Below are 26647 nucleotides of genomic sequence, written 5' to 3'. Positions count from 1 at the left end.
CCCAACAGATAGGAGACCACAAGTGTTTGTCTTGAAGGGTAAAGGTTAGTTGATTGTGATCTCTAAGTACCTGAGAAAAAGAAAACTGTTTAAAAGAGTTCTTCAGTCTAACAAAGATGCACTCCAACTCAAGGTCTGAGCTGATGCTAGGTGGCTGCAAGCCAACAAAAACCTACCTTTCTTGACAGTGAGAATAACTAAACATGGAAAGAACTTCAGGGATTATAGTGCAACTCTACTAAAGGAAATTTTTACATGAAGATGGGATGACTTTCTAAAAATGTTCTTCCATAACTTCATCCATACCTTCTGGTGGCTTTTTTTGTTTAGTTGGGCTTTTTTTTGGTTTTGATTATTTAGTTTGCTTGGGGTTTTTTGTTTGCTTGCTTGGGGTTTGTTTTTTTTTTGTGGTTTGAGTTATACAGTTAAATTCTGAAGAAGGAAAAGAGAGCATTCCATTTGTAAATGGCAAAATGGAATTTCTTGATAGGTAAATGAAAACTATTTCAGCTGCTTTTGGAATTATAAGCGCACCAAATCTATTCATAACTAATTTCACTACAAAGGGGCCTTCTCCCACAAACAATAGCTCTTGTGAGTAAGAAATTCAGCCCTAGAAATAAATGAGAAGTGATCAATATTGACAAGCATGATTTGGTGCTTAGAGCAAAGCGAATGAGAGAGTTGCAGTTTGTATTTTCAGATGTCCTACAGTATTCAGTAATAGTTGGAGCATGGGCAATATTCTGTACAGAAAGCATTGGAGAGCTTCCTATCAATAAATCTTATTAAACAAGAAAAAAAAGAAGAATAAAAGGTCAGCCTGATCCCACCTGTACTTTCACAGGTGTAGGAAGCTGTTGTGGGTTTTCCACTTCCTTTGCTATTGTTATTGCTTCCAAGTACAAAAGAAAATCTATATATGGTAAATAGTAACACCTCTTAGGAGCAGTCAGTAATGGGTCGTGCATGCTACACTTTGTATATTGACTTTGTCTCTGATACATGAATGCAAATGCAGGTTATGTGGGAATTTTTTTTCTACTACTAAGGCTGAAATCGAACTGGACTCCTGATGGTGGATCGAAGTCTTGCTTACAGCACTATACATTTTTATTCCCATTATGTGGCTTGACCAAGCTGCATTTTCTGAAGGATTTTCCAATATTACTTATACCTTACAGCAGCCAAATTAAAAATCCATTTTTTCATTAGTACTCCCTTTGGGAAAAAAAGGTATAAAATGATACTTTATGTTGTAAAAGAAAAATGTTTTGAAAATACTGCTTGCATCAAAGAAAACGAAAGTTCAGTATCTAAGGAAGAATGAACAGAATAAACAAGAATTTTCTGACAGTGCTGAAAAAAAATGTAACCAAGTAAAAATCTGTTCCTCAGTATTATTCTTTTCATTTTGTAAGGGAAAAAAAAAACAAACAAACTAGATTTAATGTCTTTTGGTTCTGATAAGCTAGGACAAAGTCTTAGTAATTCTTGACCTCAAAAAAAACCCTGTTACCTTCAGAGAGCCTGGGACCTAATCTTTGCTTTTCACACTCTCCCCTATCAATATTTGATTTTTATTATGCACGCTTATGAATGCGCTTATATTTATAATTGAATGTGATTTCTGCAAGCACAAGCAGTGCTGTTGGCACTGGCTTTGTTTTTTTCTCACTGTGTACTGGCAAAATAATTTGTTTCTGATCAGGAGAAGCTTTAGCAATGGTACAGCACTTGTGGTGTGTACAGAGTTCTGGAAAATTTCCTTTTCAAGTGCCAAAAGCCAGATCTGGGATACACCGTGCTTATGCATGTGCACACACACAGAGACACATCCTGATTGTGCCAAAGACAATTATGATCTCAGAACCATAGGTTCTTGGGACACAGAAAGGTTTTTCTTTGTTCTTTAAGACCCTTGTTTGTGACCCCAGCCTGATCTAGGGTAGGATGCCCCTGCCCATGGCAGTGGGGTTGGAACTAGATGATCCTTGTGATCCAACCTTGGCTGATCTATGATCTATGATCTATGATCTATGATCTATGATTTTATGATTCTATGACTGGATCTCTTATACCTACTACAGCATAACAATGACACCTCTGAAGATCTGTGTGCATTTCTTGTCTTGTTAAACACACATCTTAAACAGAAATTACATATGTAATGAATGCCTGTTAACACCTCAAGAACACCCAATTTATTTGGCATGGGATGCAAACATATTTCTCTGCTCTCATCCAAGCATGGTGTGTTAGTAATCTAGGTATCACCATGAAGACACTGAAATGCCAGAGAAGCATAGGGGAATCCTAATAAAGAGGGACTGGTTGAGGACATTAAGGTCGGGAACAGCCTTGGGGACAGCAATCATGGCATGGTGGAGTTCAGTATTCTAAAGGGTAGAATCAGAGCAACAAGTAAAATTGCAACCCTGGACTTCTGCAGAGCTAACTTTGTGCTCTTCAGGGACATGCTTGCAGAAATCCCATAGGCTAAGGCTCTGGAGGGGAAAGGAGTCCAAGAAAATTGCCTAATTTTTAAAGACCACTTCCTACAAGTCCAAGCCAGGTGTGTTCCCCTGAGTGAAAAATCAGGTAGACCTGCTAGGAGTCTGGATTGGATAAGGAGCTCCTGAAGGAAATCTCAGGGCAGAAGGAATCTTACAATCCATGGAAGAAGGGATTGGTCACTTGGGAGAACTATAGAGAAGTAGTCAGGGCTTGTAGGAAAGCAACAAGGAAGGCCAAAGCCCTCTTGGAACTGAAGCTGGCAAAGGAAGTAGAACAAGAAAGGCTTCGTCAAATACATCAGTAGGAAAAGGAAGCACAGGGAAGGTGTGGGGCACTGCTGAACGAGGAGGCAGCCCTGAGAACTGAGGATGCAGAGAAGGCAGAGTTGCTGAATGCCTTCTTTGCTTCAGTCTTTACACCTGAGGCTGAACTCCCCTATGTTCTCCAGACCCTGGATGAAGGAGGGGAGCCTGGAGGAGGGAATGCTCCCCACTAGTCAGTGCAGACTGGGTTAGGGATCAGTTACACAAATTAAACATTAACATGTCCCTGGGCCCTGATGAGATGCACCCAAGGGTGCTGAGAGAACTGGCTGATATTATTGCTCTACCACTCTCCATCATCTTTGCCAAATTGTGGCAGACAGGAGAGGTGCCTGAGGACTGGAGGAGAGCCAATGACACTCCAGCCTTCAAAAAGGGCAAGAAAGAGGTTCCAGGAAACTACAGACCAGTCAGCCTCACCTCCATCCCTGGAAAAATGATGGAGTGGCTCCTGCTGGAGGGCATCTCAAGGCACTTGGAAGAGAAGAAGTTTATCAGGAGTAGTCAGCATGGATTTACCAAGGGGAAGTCATGCTTGTGTAACCTGATAGCATTTTATGATGCCATAACTGATTGGGTAGATTCAGGGAAACCAGTGGATGTAGTCTACCTTGGCCTTAGCAAGGCCTTTGACACCATCCCCCATGACATTTTAGTGTGCAAGCTGAGGAAGTGTGGGATGGAAGAGCAGACAGTGAGGTGGGTTAGGAACTGGTTGCAAGATAGAGTTCAGAGGGTGGTGATCAATGGTGCCAGGTCCTCAGGTCCTGCTGGAGAGCTGTGACTAGTGGTGTCCCCCAGGGACCAGTGCTGGGGCCAGTCCTGTCCAACATTTTCATCAGTAACATTGATGAGGGCACAGAGTGGCTGCTCAGCAAGTTTGCTGACAACACCAAGCTGGGAGGCTTGGCTGATACAGCTGAAGGCTGTGAGGCCATCCAGAGAGACCTGGACAGACTGGAGAGATGGGCACAGAGGAACCAGATGAAGTTCAACAAGGACAAGTGCAGAGTCCTGCATCTGGGGAGGAATAACTAACTGCACCAGTACAGGCTAGGAGGTGATCTGCTGGAGAACAGTCCTGTGGAGAGAGACCTGGGGCTCCTGGTGGCTAACAAGTTATCCATGGGACGTCAGTGTGCCCTTGTGGCCAAGAAGGCCAATGGCATCCTGGGGTGTATTAGGAAGAGTGTGTCCAGCAGATCAAGGGAGGTTCTCCTCCCCCTCTACTCTGCCCTGGTGAGACCTCATCTTGAATACTGTGTTCAGTTTTGGGCTCCCCAGTCTAAGAGGGACAGGGATCTGCTGGAGAGGGTCCAGCAGAGGGCTACAAGGATGATTAGGGGTCTGGAGCACTGCTTTATGAGGACAGGCTATGGGACCTGGGGCTTTTTAGTCTGGAGAAGAGCAGGTAGCATGGAAGGCCAGTGGCATCTTGCCTTGTGTCAGGAACAGTGTGGCCAGCAGGACTAGGGATGTAATTATGCCCTGTACTCAGCACTGGTGAGGCCTCACCTCAAGCACTGTGTGCAGTTCTGGGCCCCTCACTTCAAGAAGGATATTGAGGTGCTGGAGTAGGTCCAGAGGAGAGTGACAAGACTGGTGAGGGGGCTGGAGGGAAAGTCGTGTGAGGAGAGGCTGAGGGAGCTGGGGTCGTTCAGCCTGGAGAAGGGGAGACTTAGAGGGGACCTTATCATTCTCCACCTAAAAGGAAGTTGTAGTCTGGTGGGAGTCAGCCTCTCCTCCCAGGCAACTTGTGACAGGACCAGAGGGCATGGTCTGAACCTGCTCCAAGGGAGGTTTAGGTTGGAAACTGTGGAATCTCCTTCTCAGGAGGCTTTCAGAATCTGCCTGGATGAGTTCCTGTGTATCCTGCCCTAAGTGATGCTGCATTGGCAGGGGAGCTGGAGTTGATCTCTGGAGGTTGCTTGCAACCCCTAACACTGATTCTGTGGCTCTGTGAAAGGAGCTGCTCTTGGTACGGTGTAGGCAAAACCCTGGCAATTCAGTCTGTCTTCAAAGGACAAAGGACATAGGCTGTGATTTAGCATTGTTCATTAAAATCCACAGCAGTTGCTCCTTTGAAATCCATCATTGCTCCAAATAGGGTTCTACTTTCAAACTAGAAACTGAAGCTAATGTTAAGTCCTATGGGTCACAGAGAACGGTCACCTTGGCGTCATAGGAAGCATTGCTACACTGTTTCTGTTACTCCAGGTTTGCTGCTGTCATTACAGAAACTGATCATGCACTATTTTGCCTCAAGGTAATTTTCATTATTTCAGTGAATTGGTGGTCTGATGGTTCAGTTAAAAGTTAGTTTTTCTTCCTGTGAAATGATTTAAGCTCTTAAAATGTAGAATTCCTGCCTGGGCTTCAAAGTGAAGTTTTTTGGAATCAGCTATTCCAGTGGTTCTGTTAAGCAATGACTGTGTGAATACATTTAAATGAAGCATACTGATCTGCAGGCTGGAAGGAGTATTTTCCCATCTTGCCTTCACGGTGGGGTTTTGTCAGGTAATCAGCCCCATGCCCTCTTCTTACAGTGGCAGTAATGGCAGGTGGAGATTGGAAGACTAGTGAAGGAGCAAGAAGGCCCTGTGCAGAGTTCTTGGAAGCTTTTTGTCTGCTTTGGGCTGCTCATGCCTGCAGGGTATACAGAATGAATTGCAGGTCAGCTCTTTTAGAAGAGAGGAGAGTCCCTTTGTGCAAATTCTAGATGATTGGATAGGGCTGGGTGCTAGGTTGGACTGGATGATCTTGGAGGTCTCTCCCAACCTGGTTGATTCTATGATTCTATGCAATTATTTTGTGTATAGAGAAAGTCAGAAATGCCTGTACCAAGGCTACTTTCCTTTAAGCTGCAGATGAGTTCTTTTAGATACATAGAAACTGATTATTTCTGGAAGAAGTCATTTAGACAGTGATAATAATTACAATGAAGCAGCATTTTGGAGTAGTGCAACAAGGAAAGTAGGCACAGAACATATGTGATGGTTCTTCTCTACACAGAAACAGTTCAGGCATCTCAACAGAAGTTGACTTTGATGAGGATAGAACTGGAGTGGTAATTTATTTGGAAATTGTAATTTATGGTAGCTACTAAAACAATGCATTCAGTACAAGTTGTACAGAAACGCTCGCCTCTGACAGCAGTCACAACTTTGGTGCTTCCAGTTGGGGCTCTGCATTTCAACGGTGGTAATTTCCTCTTCCCACTAAGCATCGTCATCAGCATTCACTGTCTCTGAGCCACATCCTCTATAGACATGGTTTGAGCGCTGTAGAGGAAACAGCAAATCGTCCTCCTACTTCCACTTCCCATCAGTAATTTCACTGAGCTGAATTGTCCTCCCAGTCTTTTGGTATGGTATCTGTAAATGTGTTTCTGTAACTTAGAGCACCACTCAGACGGTACAGTATGTAAATCCACATGCACAGCTGCTGCCTGCATGACTGGGTGTGCTTTCTGCACTGAGGATTTTTGTATGGAACCCAGACCTAAGAAAATAAGTTAATGGCAAAAGGAATGCAGCTGCTTATTTTGTTGGGATTTCATCTTCATTAGGTGCTTGCTAGCAACCTATGAGCCTTTGCTGGGAGTTTGCAGATCCTTGTGAAATTTGACCATGACACAGTTCCTTTATTTAACTTGCTGGAAGGATCTTCTGTAGAAGATGGGAGGAGAGGGAGGAAGGAGGGAAAGGAAGGAAAGGGTTTAACTGTGAAAAAGAAGTAAAATAAAATACTCTTTAAAAGGTTAAGAAGTTTGTTATATTTAGGTAAAATAACCTTAGCATCCTCACAGAAACAGCCCAGTTTAGCTTTCACTGTGGAATCAAGGGATGTGGTTGACTCCTTGGATCATCTTCAAGTCTCTAGACTGTCTTTGTCTACATTTGAGCTAATGGATTTTTTTAACCACAGGAGAGAAATGCAGATGTTCTAGGCACATCAATGTCTTTCTAAAATGCACCTCTAAAGCAGATTAAACAAACCATATACTAAAAGTACCAGTTTCTCTTCAATTAGTATAGAAACTAGGATGCACTGTGTTGGTCATCTGTAGAATTTATTGGAAGAAATTAATGGAAATAAATCCTATTTGAAAGACACTCAAACAGTTTGTGATTAATTTGTGTTGTTAGACTCTGTATGTAATTTAATCTCTGCCTCAGTTCCTATCTGCAAAACAGTTAAAATGTATTATGATTTTCTCTTCCTCTTGAATTTATTTCAGTTAATGACCCTGGGGACCTTAGGGACTCTGCCCTACTTGCTCAGTAGCTTAATGTCCAGTAACTAGCCCTGCTTGTATTTGCCATGCTGGGTATTGTGACCACGGTGTTCAAAGAAGAGTGACCTAATGTGTGTACTTGAATTTTGTGTGCCATATAGAACCAGCCAGGTTGGAAGAGACCTCCAAGATCAGCCAGTCCAACCTATCACCCTGTCCTATCCAGTCAACCAGACCATGGCACTAAGTGCCTCATCCAGGCTTTTCTTCAACACCTCCAGGGATGGTGCCTCCACCACCTCCCTGGGCAGCCCATTCCAATGCCAATCACTCTCTCTGTGGGAAGAACTTCCTCCTAACATCCATCTTATACCTCCCCTGGCACAACTTGAGACTGTGTCCCCTTGTTCTATTGCTGGTTGTCTAGGAGAAGAGCTCAACCCCCACCTGGCTACAACCTCCTTTCACATATTGTGTACAGTGAGAACTCTGCAGGTTGCTCTGCTGAATACCATACCCAAGCAGTTTATCCACAGACATGCAGTTCTAGGTATTATAACTAAGTAAAGGAAATGTAAAGGCTTGGTACATTTCCTGTAGAATCTGACTTTTTTTTTTTTTTTCAATCTCATCCCTCTGTCTTGACAATGTTTGAAACATTATCATAAGGGGTTTTTCTCCACACTTGTTGGGTTGGTTGCTGTCAGTTCACACAGCCTCTGATTCCTTTGTACTTTATGGTAGTTCACTCATTTTACAGTGGCCTTCAGAAATTCTTTAGGTGGAAGTTATTCTTGAGGAATTCATTTCTTTTCTATGTAGTACTTAAATATGTTTTTTTTCATACATTCTCTGCTACTAGAAGGTTAAGCTTTAATTTGTCTCATCTAATAAATCCATTTTGCCTTTACTGGAGTGAATTATATGTACATTCTTTGGGAGACTAAGCTCTCTGTGCTACCAGTTCTTCAGTCTTCTGATGGTTTGCTGTAACAGGACAGACTTACTATTGCAAATTATGTCTTCTGCAAATATGGTATTCTGAAAAGTCAAGCTTTGTAACAAGGAGCAACATAATTTAAGTCAAATCTGACACATGCAAAAAGGTTTCAGACATATAAACTCTTCTTCAGATCTGAAACGGAAGCAACATACTTCAAGTGAAGCACAGAAATTTATCTCAGTTTAGTTTCATTACCATTAATCACTATGACTGCCTGAGAGAAAATGAGAGCTAACTTGACTGAAGCTGAGAGAGCTGTTAGTATGGGCAAAGGTGATAGGGTCAGTAGCCCCTACTGAGGAGAGAGAGAGATTATTAATCCCCGTGGAGTCACAAGGGTTAGTAGAGGAGATACTGTAAAGAAGATTAAACTACCCTTCTTGATTTTATGATCTTGAGCTCTTGATTTTATGATTTTTTTTACTATCCAGCAGAATAATAAACTTTATAATTGAACTCACCTTCTGAAGGTTTACAGGTACCACAAGTGATCACAACTGTTTTGAAGTAGAGAAATGCTTATAAAAAGACACTTGACTTTCAGTGAGTCTTTTTAAAGCATGCAGTCTGACCTCTCTCACCAGCATTGAGGCTCTAGTGTCTATAAACGACTTCTTACATAAAGAATGCTTACATGCATGTTACACTTGTCAAAAAGACCCCTAGTGCCAGATTCATATCTCAGAAGAAAGGTAACAGAAGTCACTCAAATCTGAAATTATGGAAGATACAACTTGCAAGACACAACTTGCAGAAGGAGGAATTTTGTGTGGCTTATTTAAAGAACCTGGTAAATGACAGTAGCTTCATAATTGTGGCCATGGAGTCATCTAGAAATATCAAGTCTAGAAATTCAGTATGCCTTTCAAAAATTTACTCATTCAGAATGACTACTGGGTCCCTCTTCCTGTCCAAATAAATCAGTGTTTCTACAGAGTCCAGTTTAAGGACTAAAGAAAATCAGAATGGAAATATTTATTTAAACTGAATGAAAGTTAAAGAATTAGCAGGTCAGTGAATAATTTTCTGTACCTCAACATAATGTCAAATTGTTTTCTGTGTTATTATTGCAGGTGATTATGTAGTCATGACTATATACTTCGACTTAAGTAGAAGAATGGGATACTTCACTATTCAAACATACATTCCCTGTATATTAACAGTTGTTCTTTCCTGGGTATCCTTTTGGATTAAAAAAGATGCCACACCAGCAAGAACAGCATTAGGTAAGTTGTCAATAACTCCTTTTTCTGCTTTCTTTGTGTAGCCCCTACACTATAACTTGAAAATGTCAGTTGCTTTTCAAGGAGACCACTGGCTATATGCTTTGGGTTATTGCTACCACATCTTGCAGACACAGATCACTCTAGCCTCTGGTTTTCTGCCTGCAACAGATTAATTAAAAGTAAACTACCCTGACCCTTTGGAATGACACTGCCACCTCTTTTGCATAATACCCTAGAATTTATGTCTGTCTCCTTGTTCTCAATATAATAATTTAGTGACAGTTTTGAAGAATAAATTAATTACACTGGTCGCTTCTTTCCCTTCTGAAACTTTCCCCCACAGGATGTCTTATATACACAGAAAACAGTGGGATATAATAGCATCAACTTATGCAAAGTGTTTTAGCTTGCATGCCTAAAGCTTTGCTCCACACTAGGTGTATAGAGGTTTTTCACAGTTTGTGGAGATGTATGCTGTTACAGGTTTTCCAGCAGCTCATTTATGTCAGGACCAGTGCTTACATTTTGGCATTGTGCTTTAGGAAATAGTTTGAAATGTTGACAATTTATTCTTATGACTATTACATAGCCTTGATGATGGCAAAACCTGCAAGTTTTCCTGTAGTCCGGTAGCAGTGATGCTTCTGCAAGGGAAAACTGAAGGATAAGAATTGTGAATGGGTTGCACCTCCTTGGAGGACATGTGAAGACAAGCCTTAAGCAGGAACAATCTTCTTGAGTGCTGCTACGTGTTGACGAGCCCTCATTCAACCATAGTACAGAAGAAGCTATTTGTACAAACCACCTTCCTTTTCCACTCAGATGAACAGCTTATAAAACACATGAGCATTCCCTCATCACTTGCCATTCAAGTAACTGAGAATTTACTAGAAGTGGTGGTTACTTACATGTGAATCTATTTCTGTTAGCTCTCTTTCAAACACCATGTAGAGGTGTTTGACAAAGCAGTCTTTATAGTTGTGCAAAATGACTTGTCCTGTTTCTATCTGTATCTCCCCTGCACTAATGAATCTGAGCAGCCAGTAATTTTGAGGTTGTTGTACTTTCTAGCATAAGCTCCCTTAAGATACTGAAAAAGAAAAGAAAAAAAGAAGTGTTAGAAAGACTTTGAATGAGATTTTAGCTTCTAAGTTTCTTAAATCCATCCATAAGTGTGATCTCACTTTTTTTCGCTCATGCAATAAACATGGACTCATATGTTTCAGGGTGCACTGAGGCCTGGGTTACAAGCATTCTTCCTCCCAAAATTTCTAATGCTTCAAAAACTTAGTAACTTTCATCTGAATGATATAGAAATATGCAAGAATAAGAAATATGTTACCAAAAATATCTTCTAAGTGTAACTCCCTCATTAGCTGCAGCTTTATTTAAGGAATGAAGCTCTATGTCAGATGCTCCTGCTATCATTATTTAGGCATCTTCATAAGGGGAGCTTGCATTAGTTTTAATTAGTGAATTTCAAGGGCCATCCTTCCAAACCAAGAGCGAGTCAGTGACAAAGAGCTATGGAACAGGATCAAAAAAAGTCTCAGAAAACCTATAATGAAACCATGATTTACTTGTGGCAATTGATGAGGCAGGAACTATAAAAGATGTAGTTATTTTATTTCCAAAAAGCCCCACCCACAAACTATATACAAGGTAGTTAAATTTGGGTTCTAAGTCAGTTGGGGAAATCTTCACAAGGATGCTTATGGGCAATTCATTAATTTAGGAGAATCAGACAACTGGAAAGGTTTAGCCACCGAATGGCTCTGCATCACAAATAAAGGCAACCCAGAGCCCTAGGGAATGTCTGTGCTACTCACAGCAGTGGAGTAGGAATTTCATGATACTCCCTGGCTCCTTTGTGGTAGTGTTAGAACTCACAGCATCTTAATAGCCCTTGAGAGGCTTCTAGATCTTCCCAGGCTGTAGCAGGGTGCTGGGAAAGAGGCAGACAATTTCTGACCTGATCCGGTTCCTCTTGGCATGGAGGCTTGCAGAGGTTCTGGCAGGATCTCTTGCAGGTGTGCAGAGAGCACGATGTTGGTGGCACTTCTCACCATGTCATGAGGCACTTAATGCCTTTTCCTGGGAAACTTGAGGCACTTAAGTTTTCAGGTAGTTCGAGCCCAAAACATCAGGACTGAGCTGTTCTGAAGCACGAGGCAGAGCAGAACACATTGTCCAAGCTGAGAGCAGTGAGGTAGAAGCACGTTGTCTGAGCAGAGCAGAACGTAGAGCAGAGCAGCGAGGCAAAGGCAGCCCAACTGCTTGCAACTTAGTTCAGTTTCTATGATTTGCCCGAGCGCAATGGCTCCTTTGGTCACAGAGATTCACCAATCAAAACGGCATTTGGAAAACTGACCTTATTGGGTGAAATCAGGGCTTGCTTACCTTCTTTGGGCAAGACACTAACAGGTACCTAAAAACCTGTGGATACCTGTTTATCACTTTGGGAGAGGACATAATGGCCCAAGCCTTTGTTTCCCTCTGGCCCTAGCTTCACAGAGAGGAACAGCAGAACCTAAGACATCAACAGCTGGCTCGAGGGATGGTGTGAGAGGAGGCACTTTGGCTTCTTCAACCTTGGGGGAACTTTTACTGAGCCACACCTGCTTGATCATGATGGGGTTCAGTTATCTAACAGGGGCAGGAGAGTCCTGGCACTGGAGTTGGCAGGGCTCATTAGGCAGGCTTTAAACTAGATATAAAGGGGGTGGGTGAGGCAATTACTCTCTCTGAGAAGGAGAGAGTGGGAAGGAAACTAGGGACAATGGAGGAATCGAGAGCCCAGCTGAAGTGCATCTACACCAATGCACACAGCTTGGGTAACAAACAGGAGGAACTGGAAGTCCTGGTCCACCAGGGTGACTATGATATAATTGCCATTTCAGACACTTGGTGGGATGACAGGCATGACTGGACTGCTATACTGGGGGGATACAGCCTCTTCAGGAGAGATAGGCAAGGGAGAAGAGGAAGAGGGGTGGCCCTGTATATTAGGGAGTCACTCCTTGCCACTGAGCTTAAGGTGAGGGATGAAGGGATTGAGAGCTTGTGGGTTAAATTCAGAGGGAGGACTAACAAATCTGACATCCTGGTTGGAGTCTGTTATAGACCACCCAACCAGGATGAGGGAACAGATGAGATATTTTACAAACAATTGGAGGCTGTCTCAAGATCATCAGATCTTGTCCTTGTGGGTGACTATAACCTGCCAGATGTCTGCTGGGAACTTAATTCAGCAGAGAGGAGGTAGTCCAGAAGATTTCTAGAGTGCGTGGAGGACAGCTTCATGTCCCAGCTGTTAAGCGAGCCTACTAGGGGTCAAGCTTAGCTTGACCTGCTGCTCTCCAACAGAGAAGGGCTGGTAGGAGATGTGATAGTGGGAGGCTGCCTGGGGTGTAGTTCCTGAAGGAATTGAGGGAAAAAAAGAGGGTGTATCACCTTTGGAAGGAGGGGAAGGCTTCTCCTGACGTGTTTAAGGATGTAGCCAGATTATGCAGGAGAAAAATTAGAGAGGCTAAGGCCCAGCTAGAACTTAGGCTGCCACCTCTGTGAAGGATAATAAAAAGCACTTTTATAAATTTATCAATGCTAAAAGGAAGGGCAAGAAGAGCCTCCACTGCTTACTGGACCAGGAGGGGAACCTTCTTCACCTCAGTTTTCAACAGCAAGGAGGGAGGAGTTCAGGGCAAGTGGCCTCTTGAACTGGGGGATGGGGTCGGGGAGCAGTGTGTTCCCCTGGAAATTCATGAGGAATTAGTTCAGGACCTGCTGAGCCACCTGGACACCCACAAGTCCATGGGACCAGATGGGATCCATCCCAGGGTGCTGAGAGAGCTGGCAGCTGAGCTGGCCAAGCTGCTCTCCATCATTTTCCAGCAGTCCTGGCTCACTGGAGAGGTCCCAGGAGACTGGAAAATGGCCAACGTGGTCCCCATCCACAAGAAGGGTCTGATGGAGGAACCTGGGAACTACAGACCTGTCAGCCTGACCTCAGTGCCAGGGAAACTGATGGAGCAGGTTATCTTGGGGGTGATAAGAGCGCACCTGAGGGATGGCAAAGGGCTCAGGTCCAGCCAACATGGATTAAGGAAGATCCTGCCTCTCCAACCTGATCTCCTTCTATGATCAGGTGAGCCGCTTGGTGGATGTGGGGAGGCCTGTGGATGTGGTCTATCTGGACTTCAGCAATGCCTTTGACACTGTCCCCCACAGCAAACTGCTGGCTAAGCTGTCAGCCCATGGCTTGGATGGCAACACTCTGTGATGGGTTAGGAACTGGCTGGAGGGCCGGACCCAGAGAGTGGTGGTGAATGGTGCCACATCCAGCTGGTGGCTGTCACTAGTGGTGTCCCTCAGGGATCAGTGCTGGGCCCCATCCTCTTTAACATCTTCATAGATGATCTGGATGAGGGCATGGAGTCAGTCATCAGCAAGTTTGCAGATGACACTAAGATGGGGGCAGATGTGACTGGGTTGGAGGGCAGAAGGGCTCTGCAGCGGGACCTTGACCGCCTGGACAGATGGGCAGAGTCCAATGGGATGGCATTCAATAGCTTGAAGTGCAGGGTGCTGCACTTTGGCCACAGCAACCCCATGCAGAGGTACAGGCTGGGGTCAGAGTGGCTGGAGAGCAGCCAGACAGAGAGGGATCTGGGGGTGCTGATTGATACCCGCCTGAACATGAGCCAGCAGTGTGCCCAGGTGGCCAAGAGAGCCAGTGGCATCCTGGCCTGCATCAGGAATGGTGTGGTCAGCAGGACCAGGGAGGTCATTCTGCCCCTGTACTCTGCACTGCTTAGACCACACCTTGAGTACTGTGTTCAGTTCTGGGCCCCCCAGTTTAGGAGGGACATTGAGATGCTTGAGCGTGTCCAGAGAAGGGCGACGAGGCTGGTGAGAGGCCTTGAGCACAGCCCTACGAGGAGAGGCTGAGGGAGCTGGGATTGTTTAGCCTGGAGAAGAGGAGGCTCAGGGGTGACCTTATTGCTGTCTACAACTACCTGAGGGGTGGTTGTGGCCAGGAGGAGGTTGCTCTCTTCTCTCAGGTGGCCAGCTCCAGAACGAGAGGACACAGCCTCAGGCTGCACCAGGGGAAATTTAGGCTTGAGGTGAGGAGAAAGTTCTTCACTGAGAGAGTCATTGGACACTGGAATGGGCTGCCTGGGGAGGTGGTGGAGTCGCCGTCCCTGGGGCTGTTCAAGGCAAGATTGGACGTGGCACTTGGTGCCATGGTCTAGCCTTGAGCTCTGTGGTAAAGGGTCGGACTTGATGATCTGTGAGGTCTCTTCCAACCCTGATGATACTGTGTGATACTGTGATATTACTAGTCACAGCAGTATGGCTCTCCCTGCCTCGCACCGTCAGCCAGCAAGCACTTCAGACAAAAATTGTACTCATAAACTGAGGTCAAAATTTGAAATAAGAGCATAAAAATGGGACATTCTAAGGCCGTATTCAATGGCTACCATGACTAACTCCTGAAACTCTGAGGAAGAATTAAATTACTGGGCTAAAATACAACTTTTTCATATATAAAGTCAAATGACAGGAAAACAGTATATGCTTGGTAACCTCTTCTTGTTCATAGGGTCCTGTTACCCCCAGATTGGCCATGGCTCGTTGACTCTTGAGGTGCAGTAAGATGTTTCCAGTTTGCTGTAGTTCTGCTTGTATAATGCAGGTTATAAATCTGAGCAAGAGCACATATCCACATTTGGACAGTGGCACACAGTGAAATTTTGAGTAATACAGCCAAAGGCAAGCCACTGAAACTGTCTTGCTAATTAGTTGAAATGAATTGTAGACTCAGCACACCAAACCTGCACTGATTATAGCTGAAGCATTAATGTAATGGGTTGGCATGGAGGAAATACTTCACTCCATGAAATTTATCGGCAACTTCCTAAGATATTGGCAAATACAGTTACATGAAGGACAGGTTTTACCCCTTCCTGTTCTCGAAAAAATAAATGGAATCGGAGTATTTGGCTGAAAAGAAAAAATGGTACCATAAGTATCCTTTCAGCAGCACTATCCAGAGGAATGCAAGTGCTCTTTAAAAGCTCGGCATTGTAGTTCCTTTTTTAAATGCACTTTGAAGGTCTGAAGTTCAGAGTGGCAGTGTGATTCACTCTAGGCCATCTAAAGAGTCAGTGGGAAACTGGAAATAGAATTTGAGTGCTGGATAAGAACTGTGTTTTGTAATCCCAAGTTATTCTTCCTTTCATTCAAGAAGAAATAAAATGACTCTGCTATTTCTGCTCCTCTCTAGTAATCAAAATTATCTCCTTCCAATGTGTATAGTCAAGAGTAGCCAGAAAGTGTCTGAAGAAAAGTTATAATCTGGAAAAAGAACATGTTGTTTCTCTTGAAGATGAAGGGAATTAAGTTAAACTGAAGCTTTCATCATACTTTCCCTCTAGTGTTTCAAAATGGCTATAATATGTCATTGGAGTAGGCGATTACTACAGAGGAAATTCAAGCTGAAGATTAAAAAAATACAGTGGGTACCTAGGCCAGCAATGTCTTGATGTAAAAAAAGATGGAGGTGATGTTTAATACAAAAATATTGCTGTCTTTGCCATTTCATCTTGAGCTCATTCGCTAGAAAACCAAGCAAGTGGTCTAAACCATGTGCCAGACCATAAAGGCAGAGGAAAACAGGTGTATGAACAAGTAATAGCACAAGTGAAAGCAGTACACCTTTCCTCCAGTGTCCCACCAACATGTCTTTAGAAAAATGAGAAAATATAAACCTTGTTTCTAGCACTGAACCTCCTACTACCTCACTTTGCTTAAGATTGTCAATTAAGCAGCAGCAGCTTTCAAACAGTAATAATTTAAGCCAGTGACTCAAAGGTTGAAGTGTTCTCATGTATTATATATCCCTGCATCATTCAATCTCCCAGAAAAACCCTTTTGATTTGGTATAGAATTTGCTCAGACTTACACTCATCTACCTGAAAAATCTGAAGCCAGATTACTTCAAAGCTGTTCAAGGCTGATACTACTATTCTGTTGAAATAGAGACTTCAGGAACACTGCAAACTTCAAGAACAGATGCAAAACTCATTTTGCCATACGGGCCTCCTCAAAGCGAGAGACTTAACAATTTCATCTGGTGATGTTTATGGCACTTGAAACTACCCAACAAATGGAATTTTATTAGCATGAGAGATAAAATAAACTAAGAATATAGAGTCTAGATATTATTTTTGGAAACAAGGAGTGCTGCATTTTATTCCTATGTGCTTATCTGTATTCAACCTTGTCAATGCATAGAGATGCGAGACTGTATCATCTGATGCACCACCCTTCACTTTGCTCTCTGTTTATACCCTCATAAGGACAACTGTAATACTTTAAAGTTTGTACCGATGTGTTGGGTGTGAGATTGATACACTAGATAGATTTTTTTTTTATCATTTCAAAACTCATTGCTTGTTTCTAGCCTCAGTTGAAATCCAAGACCAACCCTCAGCTTAAATGAAGAATGATGCTTTTCTATTGGATTTCATATTACAGAAGCATTTAATAGAAACAACAGAAGTAAAAATATGTTTGTTTTACCTTTGGATATTTCAGGCTATGTTCTCAGCAGTCTTGTCTCATGGCCTTACTGTAATTTGAAATGTGACATATGCTCCAGAAAATATGATTTCTCTTCGTAATTCTAAACTTTACTTTCCCTGTGGTTTTATGTTCTGTAAGCCCTGTGATGGAACAAGGGGCAACAGATGCAAACTACAGCATAGGAAGTTGCACCTCAGCATGAGGAACTTCTTTGCTGTAAGGGTCATGGAGCACTGGAACAGGCTCCCCAGAAAGGTTGTAGAGTCTCCTTCACTGAAGACTTTCAAAACCCATCTGGATGCATTCTTGTGTGACCTGCACTAGATTATGGTCCTGCTTTGGCAGGGAGGCTATGCCTCGATGATCTCCAGAGGTCCCTTCCAACCCCTAACATCCTGTGATCATATGCTTGGAAAATAATAAATGCAGATGGAACTGTATAGCTGCAACCTTACAGTAAGCTACTGAAAGTAATGAAATAACTGCTTTGTAAAGAGCGGTTTGTCTACTCTCAATACAAAGTCTGAGTTCTGAGGTCCTTTGCACACAAAAAGTGAATTGTGTATTATTGTGTCTGAGACTGCAGCGATAAATTTAATCTTTTTAACTTGCTTATGCATTTGTTAGTGCTGAGTAGTAGTTGTTGTTTTGTTTGTTTGTTTGCCCCTTCCGGCCTGTGACCACATCCTGTGATCCTGTCATTTGCCACTTCCTATCAGCATTGCTTTCATCTTCATTATTGAGTTGTGGTTTTTTTTCAGCAACTTTTTTGTTTGTTTCTAGATAGTGGATATTTAAGGAATACAATTATTGTTCCTTGCAGAAGAAAGTTGAGGCCCAGGCAATAACCTGCTTTCTGGCTCTTCCAGGGACTTTCTGGTGGTTTGAACAGGAAGGGTTATACTTGTGAATCACTGCAGTTTCTATCAAGCACTACAAATCAGAGGTGGTCATTCCTTCACAAACAGAAGGAAGTAAAAAGTAATCCAGAGAACACCTCTTTCTTTTCAGTGTGTTATTTGTGGGAAGTAATTTTACCATAAGGCATAATTTCAGTCACTCCTGCTATTTCAAACACTGTGTACCGTTGCAAAATATCCCTTAAATATCCCTTTAACTATAAAAAGAAAGATTACCTTATGGTTATGTTGTTTTTAGAACAGATTCTCTCTTGAGACTTACCTGAGTGAGAGATTTTTTTTTTCTCCTAAGACACCAAGGATTTTTTTTTCTATCAGAAGTCTTGCAGTTCATAACAAATTATTAAAAGTATCAGTCTAAAGTGGGAGTGGAGAAACTTCTATTCCTCAGGGACAAAGAGAAATTATATGAATTACCAACAGCCCAATAGCTGACACCCTATAGGTTTAATTCTAAGACTGGTTTTGTTGTTTCAACCTAAGTAATTCCCATTGTATTCATTATTATTAAATCAGTCTAAGATGTGGTGCTTTGGATGTATTAAAAAGGCCACTTTCATTCAGGTTACATCTGAAGTTTGTATGAGAGCTGATTTTCCCATACACAGAAATAAAATAGCAGTGGAGGACTTGCAAGGAAGCAGCAGGATGAAGATACATTTTCAGTCAAGCCTCTTTTCTCCTGCCCCACCTTTTCTTCTTTTTTAAGCACAAGATTTTTTTCATGAGAGCAATACTGCTATGAAAAACACCATGTTCTGTTTTGTTTCTTTTTCCCCCTATTTTTTTCCACTTATTTTTCTGTGTTTTGTATAATTTCTTCTTTCTTCAGAGATTTCTTTATTCTCTTCTTCTCCCTCACCCACATCTCCAACTTAGCAGGGATCAGAAAATAAAAGAACAGAGGAGGAAAAACATACTGAGAGGCATGGGAAAGTCACTTTTGCAACAACAAACATAAACTGAGGAAATCTTGGCTTGCAAATTACCACTGGCTGTATTATTTGTAGTTATTTTTTTATACTGCCAAATGAAAGAAATTTGTTTGGGTACACTTCAGATTTCTCTTTTGTGTGTTTGTTTCCAAAGATTCTTCTAAGACATGGAGAAATTACATTGCATATAATTAAGTTTCTCTTTGCAGGCATCACCACAGTACTGACCATGACAACTCTGAGTACCATTGCGAGGAAGTCATTACCCCGTGTCTCCTATGTCACTGCTATGGATTTGTTTGTCACTGTATGCTTTCTATTTGTCTTTGCTGCTCTGATGGAGTATGCAACCCTTAACTACTACTCAAGCTGCAGAAAACCAAACTGTACTAAGAAGAAAAAGTCGGTAAGGTGGAAGCATTTACATTTATTTTCTAACATATATGAAGCTCAGAGAGCAAAGAATCATCCAATGGCAGTCTATAATCAATGACATTCCACTCCACCAAGGTCTTTCCAGTTTGTAATGTGATCTTCTGTGATGGAAAATAGATACCCACAGTAACACCAAAGCAGTTATGTGCCTGTTGAGTGAAGTCTGTTCACAGCAGAAGCAGCCTGCTGACCATAATGCAGCAGCCCTTCCTATGTATCTTTTGTCCTCCAGTTCCTGTGCTGGTTGTTATAAAGGGATCCCACTGAAATAGATTGCATAGACTGTTATACAACTACATGCACATCAATGTACATTAATATGCACATCAATGTACATTTATAAGCTATTTGCACAACATGCACATCAATGTACATTAATAAGCTATTTCATGACTTAACATGTCTAGAAATATCTATGAACTTTACAAATGGGATTTTAGTGTCTCTAATGGGAACAAGTATTTGCTTTCATGCACAAAGAGGCTTGTTCCTAAATAAGAAAAAAAACAGAAGTCACTTACAGAAGTATTGTACATAGCTGCACTTTTGTTAAAAACACTCTTCTAACACCCAGACATTCATAAAAGCTATTTATCTAGAATCAATTACAACAATCACACAGAAAGCATTGCTGGAATACTCCATAACCCATATGAGAGTGAGTGAGGGCAGTGTAATGGAAAAAAAGACTTCCCTGCAAACATGGAGAAGGGGAAGCGGGTTGTTCATTCAAGATCAGTAGAAAATCTTATGTGTTTGAGATCAGTTATAGGAGATGTGTGTTTTACATACTGGAGGAAATAAGGACATTTGAAACCAGAAATGCCAAGCCAAATAGGAAAAATGTGAAGGAGTAAATTGAAGAGAAGGCTAAATCCAGGGAATAATATGTCTTGAGGTAAAAAGGGATTGAGTCCAGTAATGTCCCCACTGACTGGAAAAAGGGAAATATAATCTCCATTTTCCAAAAGGGAAAGAAGAAAGAACCTGGGAACTATAGGCCAGTCAGGTCTCACCACTGTGCCTGGTGAGATCATGGAGCAGATCTTCCTGGAGGCACTGCTGAGGCAAAAGAGGTGATTGGGTTCAATCAACATGGTTTCACCAAGGGCAATTTGTGCCTGACAAACCTGGCATCCTTCTGTAAAAAGATCACAACATCAATAGATGAGGGATGGGCAACTGACATAATTTACTTTGATGTGAGCAAAGCCTTCGACACTGCCCTGCACAACATCCTGGTCTCAAAGCTGGTAAGCTTTGGGTTCAATGGTTAGAAATCTTGACGGATAAACAACTGACTCGACAGCTGCACTCAAAGAGTGGCTGTCAATCCCTCCATGTCCCATTGGAGGCCACTGACAAGTGGAGTCCTTCAGGGGTCAGTACTTGGACCAGTCTTGTTTAACATATTCATCAGTAACACTGAGTGCACAGCAAGTTTGCTGACAACACCAAGCTGTGTGGTGCAGCTGACATGCTGAAGGGGAGAGGTGCCATCCAGAGGGACCTTGACAGGCTGCAGAGGTGGGCCCAGGCCAAACTCATGAAGTTTAACATGACCAAGTGCAAGGTCCTGCATCTGGGTCAGGGCAATCCCAAAAATTGATATAGACAGGGCAGTGACTGGCTTGGGAGTAGCCCAGAAGGAAAGGACTTGGAGGTGCTGGTGAATGAGAAGCTCAACCTGAGCCACCAGTGTGCACTTGCAGCCCAGAAAGCCAGCTGTATCCTGGACTGTATCAAGAGAAGTATAGCCAATATGTTGAGGAAGGTGATTCTCCCCCTCTACTCCACTCTGGTGAGACCCCACCAGAACCGTGTCCAGTTGTGGAGCCCCTGTTACAGGAAAGATACACACATCCTGGAACGTGTCTAGGGAAGGGCCGTGAGGATGATCAGAGAGATGGAGCACCTCTTCTATGGAGACAGACTGAGAGAGTTGGGGTTCTTCAGTCTGGAGAAGAGAAGGCTCTCAGGCAACCTTATTGTGGCCTTCCAGTATCTGAAGGGAGCTTACAAGAAAGTTGTGGAAGGATTTTTTAGAATAGTGGGTAGTGATAGGACTAGGGAGAATGGAGCAAAACTAGAAGTGGGTAGATTCAGATGGATGTTAGGAGAAAGTTCTTCCCCATTAGGGTGGTGAGTCACTGGAACAGGTTGCCCAGGGAGGCAGTGGAGACCCCATCCCTGGAGCTTTTTAAGGCCAGGCTGGATGTGGTTCTGAGCAACCTTTTCTAGTGTGAGGTGTCCCTGCCCACAGCAGGGAGCTTGGAACTGGACAATCTTTGAAGTCCCTGTGGTTTGGTGATTCTATGAATGAAGAGCTATAGAAAATTAGTCAATAAAGGACTAATGAAGGAAAACCTGAAATGAATATGGAATCAAAGAAACCCTGGAAAGCTTATTCCATGAAAAGTCCATTCATTAAAACTCTAATAGTTTCTTGTAAAAAATTGCACTGCATATAAAAGGCAAAAGCATTACCAAAAGAAAACCATGAGGCAACCTAAATGAACTTGCTGATGACCAAACTAAAATCGCCATCCTATACAAAGACTGAGTGAAAGTCATGAGGATCTTTGTGAATAGGATGTATTTCCAGACATGTGAAGGAAGATGAAGGAAAGCATGCAGCACTGGTGAGATCAACACAGGAACAAAGGCTCAGTTATTGTTCGCTAAATAAATAAATGTAATGGGTTCAATAAAGGTTTAAAGTGGATGGAAATTGGAAGTGCATTCTGCTGAGGCTTCATGCAGTTTTACAGTCTGCAATATGTTATGCTAAATGTATAGAAGGCTCAACATTAAACATTTTATGGGAAAATGCACTGAAAAGCTACTTTTAAGGAATGCATCTGAAGAAGCAAATACATTTTCTTCTGAATAACTCCTTTGTTATCTTTATTCAAGCTACCTGATGTCAGTTTTGGTCACGTGATGGTAAGTAAACTATTTTATACTGTGAAAGCAATGGAGGCATGAATATATGATTGGCATTTACTTGTAATAACTCCTGAGAAAGCTGTAAGAGTGTGCTAGGCTTTACCCTGACTCTACTATAAATATTGGTTTGCTTTTTTCTTAAAGGTCAGTTCATCTTCAGCTGTGGCAGAGGAATGTAGCTGCCTCTTTCTATAAGGGCGTATCAAAGTATTTGGGAGGGAGAAGGGTCGAGTGTAGAATGTTGTGTGTTATGTTTTGCCTCAGAAATGCTGTGTGCCTGCTTCAGATAATACTGCACTTTCTCATTACGTGTTATAACAAAGTAACAAGCACAACTTTCATAGAACAGAATTAATTTACACATCTGTAAAACTTTTAGTGACTTTTGGGGTAGATTTTCAAATAATTTAGGCACAAAAGTTTAACACAGTTTGTTGTATTATATCAACAAATGAGAAAAAAAAACATATATTCCCCAAACCTCTAGGTAACTGTTTATTTATGTACAACAATAATGATGAAACTGAGCAAAAAATATTGTCTCTAACTTGTATGAAACCTGAAACTGAAGTGCATACTATAATATATATGCCTAAAGCATTCAGAAGGCCATTTAATTAGCTGATTGGGTGACCTGCTTTTGGATCCAAATAAGAACAAGGACAGAACTAAAACATTGCTCTTCCATTTCATTCCTTGAGCATGCTGAAGTTTATCATTTACAACTGCTAGCTCTCTGTTACAAGCTTACCTCTTAGAAATAGTGTTATACTATTTTTTGGGGGGTTGTTTTATTTTTACATGACTTTTCTTATGTGTTTAAAGAGCTCATATGATGTTGAAGCTCTCCTCAAGGACAATGAGTGGATTACAGCAAGCATTGTATTTATACACTTGCTACTGCTGTCACTTCATGGACAGATTTTTCTGTAAGATGAAGTTAGTGAGACATGCTGAATGAGTAGCAGAGTTTTCCTTTTTTCAACTGAAAAAAAAAAAGGAAAAATATATACAATTAAAATGACAGTAAGGTTTAACACATAGTCTTTGTCTAGATCTAGTCAGTCTGATCTGCTTGGGAACTATCTGCAGCCTTTGCAAGTATTTTATTCCTTTTTTTCTCCTCTTTTTTCCCTTTCTTTTGCATTTATTTTTTCACTATAAGACAGATACTGAGCATGGCATTGTTCTATACATAAACACCTTCCACGGTCAAATTATAGTATAAACTACCTAAAATCATCAGTGTCTCTGACTCTCAATACATCATCTTGTCTTCTCCAGCCTTGTAGTGATGCTGCCTAAAAGGTGACATTTATTAATTTTAGTACATCTGTGTTCAGGTAATCCCACTTCTTGTTTTTCCTCCTAAAGAACATAGTTATACGTTGCCTGAAATAATTCTATTAAGTGTGTTTAGCATCTGAACTTCCTTGTCCAAGGCACCTGACAAGTGCCTTGCCAGACTTCTCAGGTATCGAGCTAACAACCGCTGTGCACGCACGCCTCTCCTCTAAGTTTCAGATGATCAGGATGCAGAGGACACAGTGAATACCATATACCTTCGCCTGCTAGCTAGTCCCTTCAGGGTCACTCCTACCTGACAGAGATTAAAGCATTTAGAGTAAGAATTCTGTATTATTATCAAGGTATTTATTTTATCTCTGTTCTGAGCAGATGATATAACAAAACAACAAAAACCCCACACTATTGATAGATGATAAAGTTTCCATTGCAGAACCAGGACACTTATTTATTTTCACTTACCATAATTATCTGGAGAGATCTAATTTAGCCTTTCTAGTTTGTTAGCATAAATCTTGTAGCTAGGCATAGAAAATTCCAGCCCCTGAGCCAGAAATTTGCATAAAGTGCTGAAATAAATGAACAATATGTGACATGAAAGTATAGCAGAACTCCAGGGGTACTTTAGTCATAGCTGTTTCTCTCCAAAAAATAATTGCTTGTACAATAATCTTAGGCCTTTTCCTTGTGGCAGCACATTCTAAAGCTCTGAAACTAAGGTAGGATAGGGAAGAGACAACACATCAAAAGACTCAAGGGTCAAGACAAAGGACAAGAAGGACTCACTCACCAGTTGTAGCCACAAACAAAAGACAAATTCAACTTAGAGAAACCAAAGTGATTTAATTTAAATAAACCCACCAGGAATTCACCACTTGGATATGAGTAAAGCAGTGATAAATAAACCAGATCTTAAGTACACCTACCCACCAACCCTCTCTTTTTCTTGGGTGGAGCTCTGCTACCTCCTGCCCCACACAGTTCGAGAAGGCAGGGAATGGGAGTTGTTACTGCCATTCCATGTTGTTACTGCCATTCTTTCCTCCGTAACAGCAAAACTTCACAGTCCTCCCCTCCTGCAGCATGGCATCCTTCCTAGTGAGGGAATGAACTTCTCCAAGTTGAGGGTCCCATCTCTGGGCTGTGATCCTCCCAGCAAGAAACTCTTCTGTCATGGGCTTCCCTCAGAGTCACACATTTCTTGGGGATCCGTCGCTTGCTCCAGCATGGGGTTCTCCACAGCATGAAAATAAGATTCTTCTTAACTGTTCATCAGTACAGCTTGCAAGGACTCAGACTTTCATCTCATCACAGGCTGAACTGAAAAGTTTGCTCTGGTGTGCCAACCCTGTTCTTTCCTCAATAACCTTGATGTTCACATGGTTGTTTGTACCTGGTCCCTCTCTTCTAAAACACTGGTTTTCTCTGTTTAAATATGTTGCAGCAGAGACACTGATTCACTTATCCTTGATCAGAGACAGGTCCAACTTTGGAGCTGAGGGAGTTTCTCAAAACTTCTTACAGAAGCCATGCCAATAGCCCCCTCCTCTGCTACCAAAACCCCCTCCAGACACAAATCCAACACAGTGTAATCTGTGTCATCTAATCTCATAAAGTAATTCACAACAAATAGATTTGTAATAATCTGCTTCTAAACTGCAATCTGTTCACAGGCCACAGCGCAATGCACCTGAGAGATTTTAGCTATTTCCTTATGATGAGATGAATTTTGTTGTAAAAGTAATTGTCTGGATACCATAGCGTAGTTGTTCAGATGTAGTTACTTATGCTGGAGATACCAAAACTGAAGCAGACAGATGCCACATCAAGTTCTTAGCTTGGGGACCAGGAGTTTTAATGAGATGGGTAGCATTATCATGTGCAAAACCAATGGATTTGCAGGAGGAAAACTGTGTCAACAGACATCAGGAAATCTCCACTGGGGCACATCAGACATGATCTGTTTCACACCCAGAGTGAAAACTTCCAGATATGGCCCAGCGCCTTCAACAGGAGTGCTGAGCATAGTAAATGTGGAAGTCGGGGCCCAGAGCACCTTCCAGCTTGCCTGGCTTGTTAGCGCATAGCAGCGGACTCCTGCAGGCAGAGACAACGCTCAGTGCAACCACAGAGAGGTGGAGAAAACCTCACTGACAGGGCTGCAGTCTGCTTTGTGAGGGCAATGCAGCCAGCCAGCTGATTAGGACCTTTCCTAGTAATGCCAGCGGAGGTGGTGACATTTGTGAGGATAGAAGCAGCAGCTTGATGAGAGAGGAGGCTATTGTGAGAAAGCACCTTTCACAAGAAGGAAATAGTGTGGCAAAAAAGATGACAAAGTGTAAATAGGGAGTACACTGAAGAGGGAGAGGTCTGTAGGTGTGAGTGGTGCTGTTGGGGATGCATGATGCAAAGTGCCCTGTTTCTGAGCATGGTTAGTGTGAAACGCGCTACAGGGACATGCCTAGGAGTGGAATTTTGAAATCCTGTGCTAAAATAATCACTGACTGTTGCAAATCATATCTGTTTTTATAAGTCAGGGTAAAGAGGTAGTGAATACAGCTATCCCCAGTGGAGATCTTTCTATAATTAAATAGAGAGGGAGGACATCTTCCTTATGTTTCAGAGTCCATTCTTAAATGTAGTAGCTGCAAGTGTTTAAAACAGCTTGCTGGAGAGCAGCCAAACAGAGAGGGATCTGGGGGTGCTGACTGATACCCGCCTGAACATGAGCCAGCAGTGTGCCCAGGTGGCCAAGAGAGCCAGTGGCATCCTGGCCTGCATCAGGAATGGCGTGGTCAGCAGGAGCAGGGAGGTCATTCAGCCCCTGTACTCTGCACTGCTTAGACCACACCTTGAGTACTGTGTTCAGTTCTGGGCCCCCCAGTTTAGGAGGGACATTGAGATGCTTGAGTGTGTCCATAGAAGGGCAACGAGGCTGGTGAGAGGCCTCGAGCAGAAGCCCTACGAGGAGAGGCTGAGGGAGCTGGGATTGTTTAGCCTGGAGAGGAGGAGGCTCAGGGGTGACCTTATTGCTGTCTACAACTACCTGAAGGGTGGTTGTGGCCAGGAGGAGGTTGCTCTCTTCTCTCAGGTGGCCAGCGCCAGAACGAGAGGACACAGCCTCAGGCTGCGCCAGGGGAGATTTAGGCTGGAGGTGAGGAGAAAGTTCTTCACTGAGAGAGTCATTGGACACTGGAATGGGCTGCCCGG

The 26647-nt window shown here is 42.5% G+C and overlaps 1 protein-coding gene across 2 annotated transcripts in view; it reads left to right on the top strand.

The window, feature by feature from the left end:
* Nucleotides 1-26647, top strand: part of GABRG3 (gamma-aminobutyric acid type A receptor subunit gamma3) — a 356600-nt gene that overhangs the window by 328467 nt on the left and 1486 nt on the right. For both annotated transcript variants that reach the window (XM_064143513.1, XM_064143514.1), the window contains 3 exons: nucleotides 9154-9306; nucleotides 18958-19154; nucleotides 22100-22129. In XM_064143513.1, coding sequence (XP_063999583.1) covers nucleotides 9154-9306; nucleotides 18958-19154; nucleotides 22100-22129 — 380 coding nt within the window. The remainder of the gene's footprint in view (nucleotides 1-9153; nucleotides 9307-18957; nucleotides 19155-22099; nucleotides 22130-26647) is intronic.

Source organism: Pogoniulus pusillus, chromosome 5 (assembly GCF_015220805.1).
Source record: "Pogoniulus pusillus isolate bPogPus1 chromosome 5, bPogPus1.pri, whole genome shotgun sequence".
Taxonomy (NCBI): Eukaryota; Metazoa; Chordata; class Aves; order Piciformes; family Lybiidae; genus Pogoniulus; species Pogoniulus pusillus.
The sequence above is the reverse complement of the archived record's forward strand: the minus strand, read 5'-3'. Positions and strand labels throughout refer to the sequence as shown.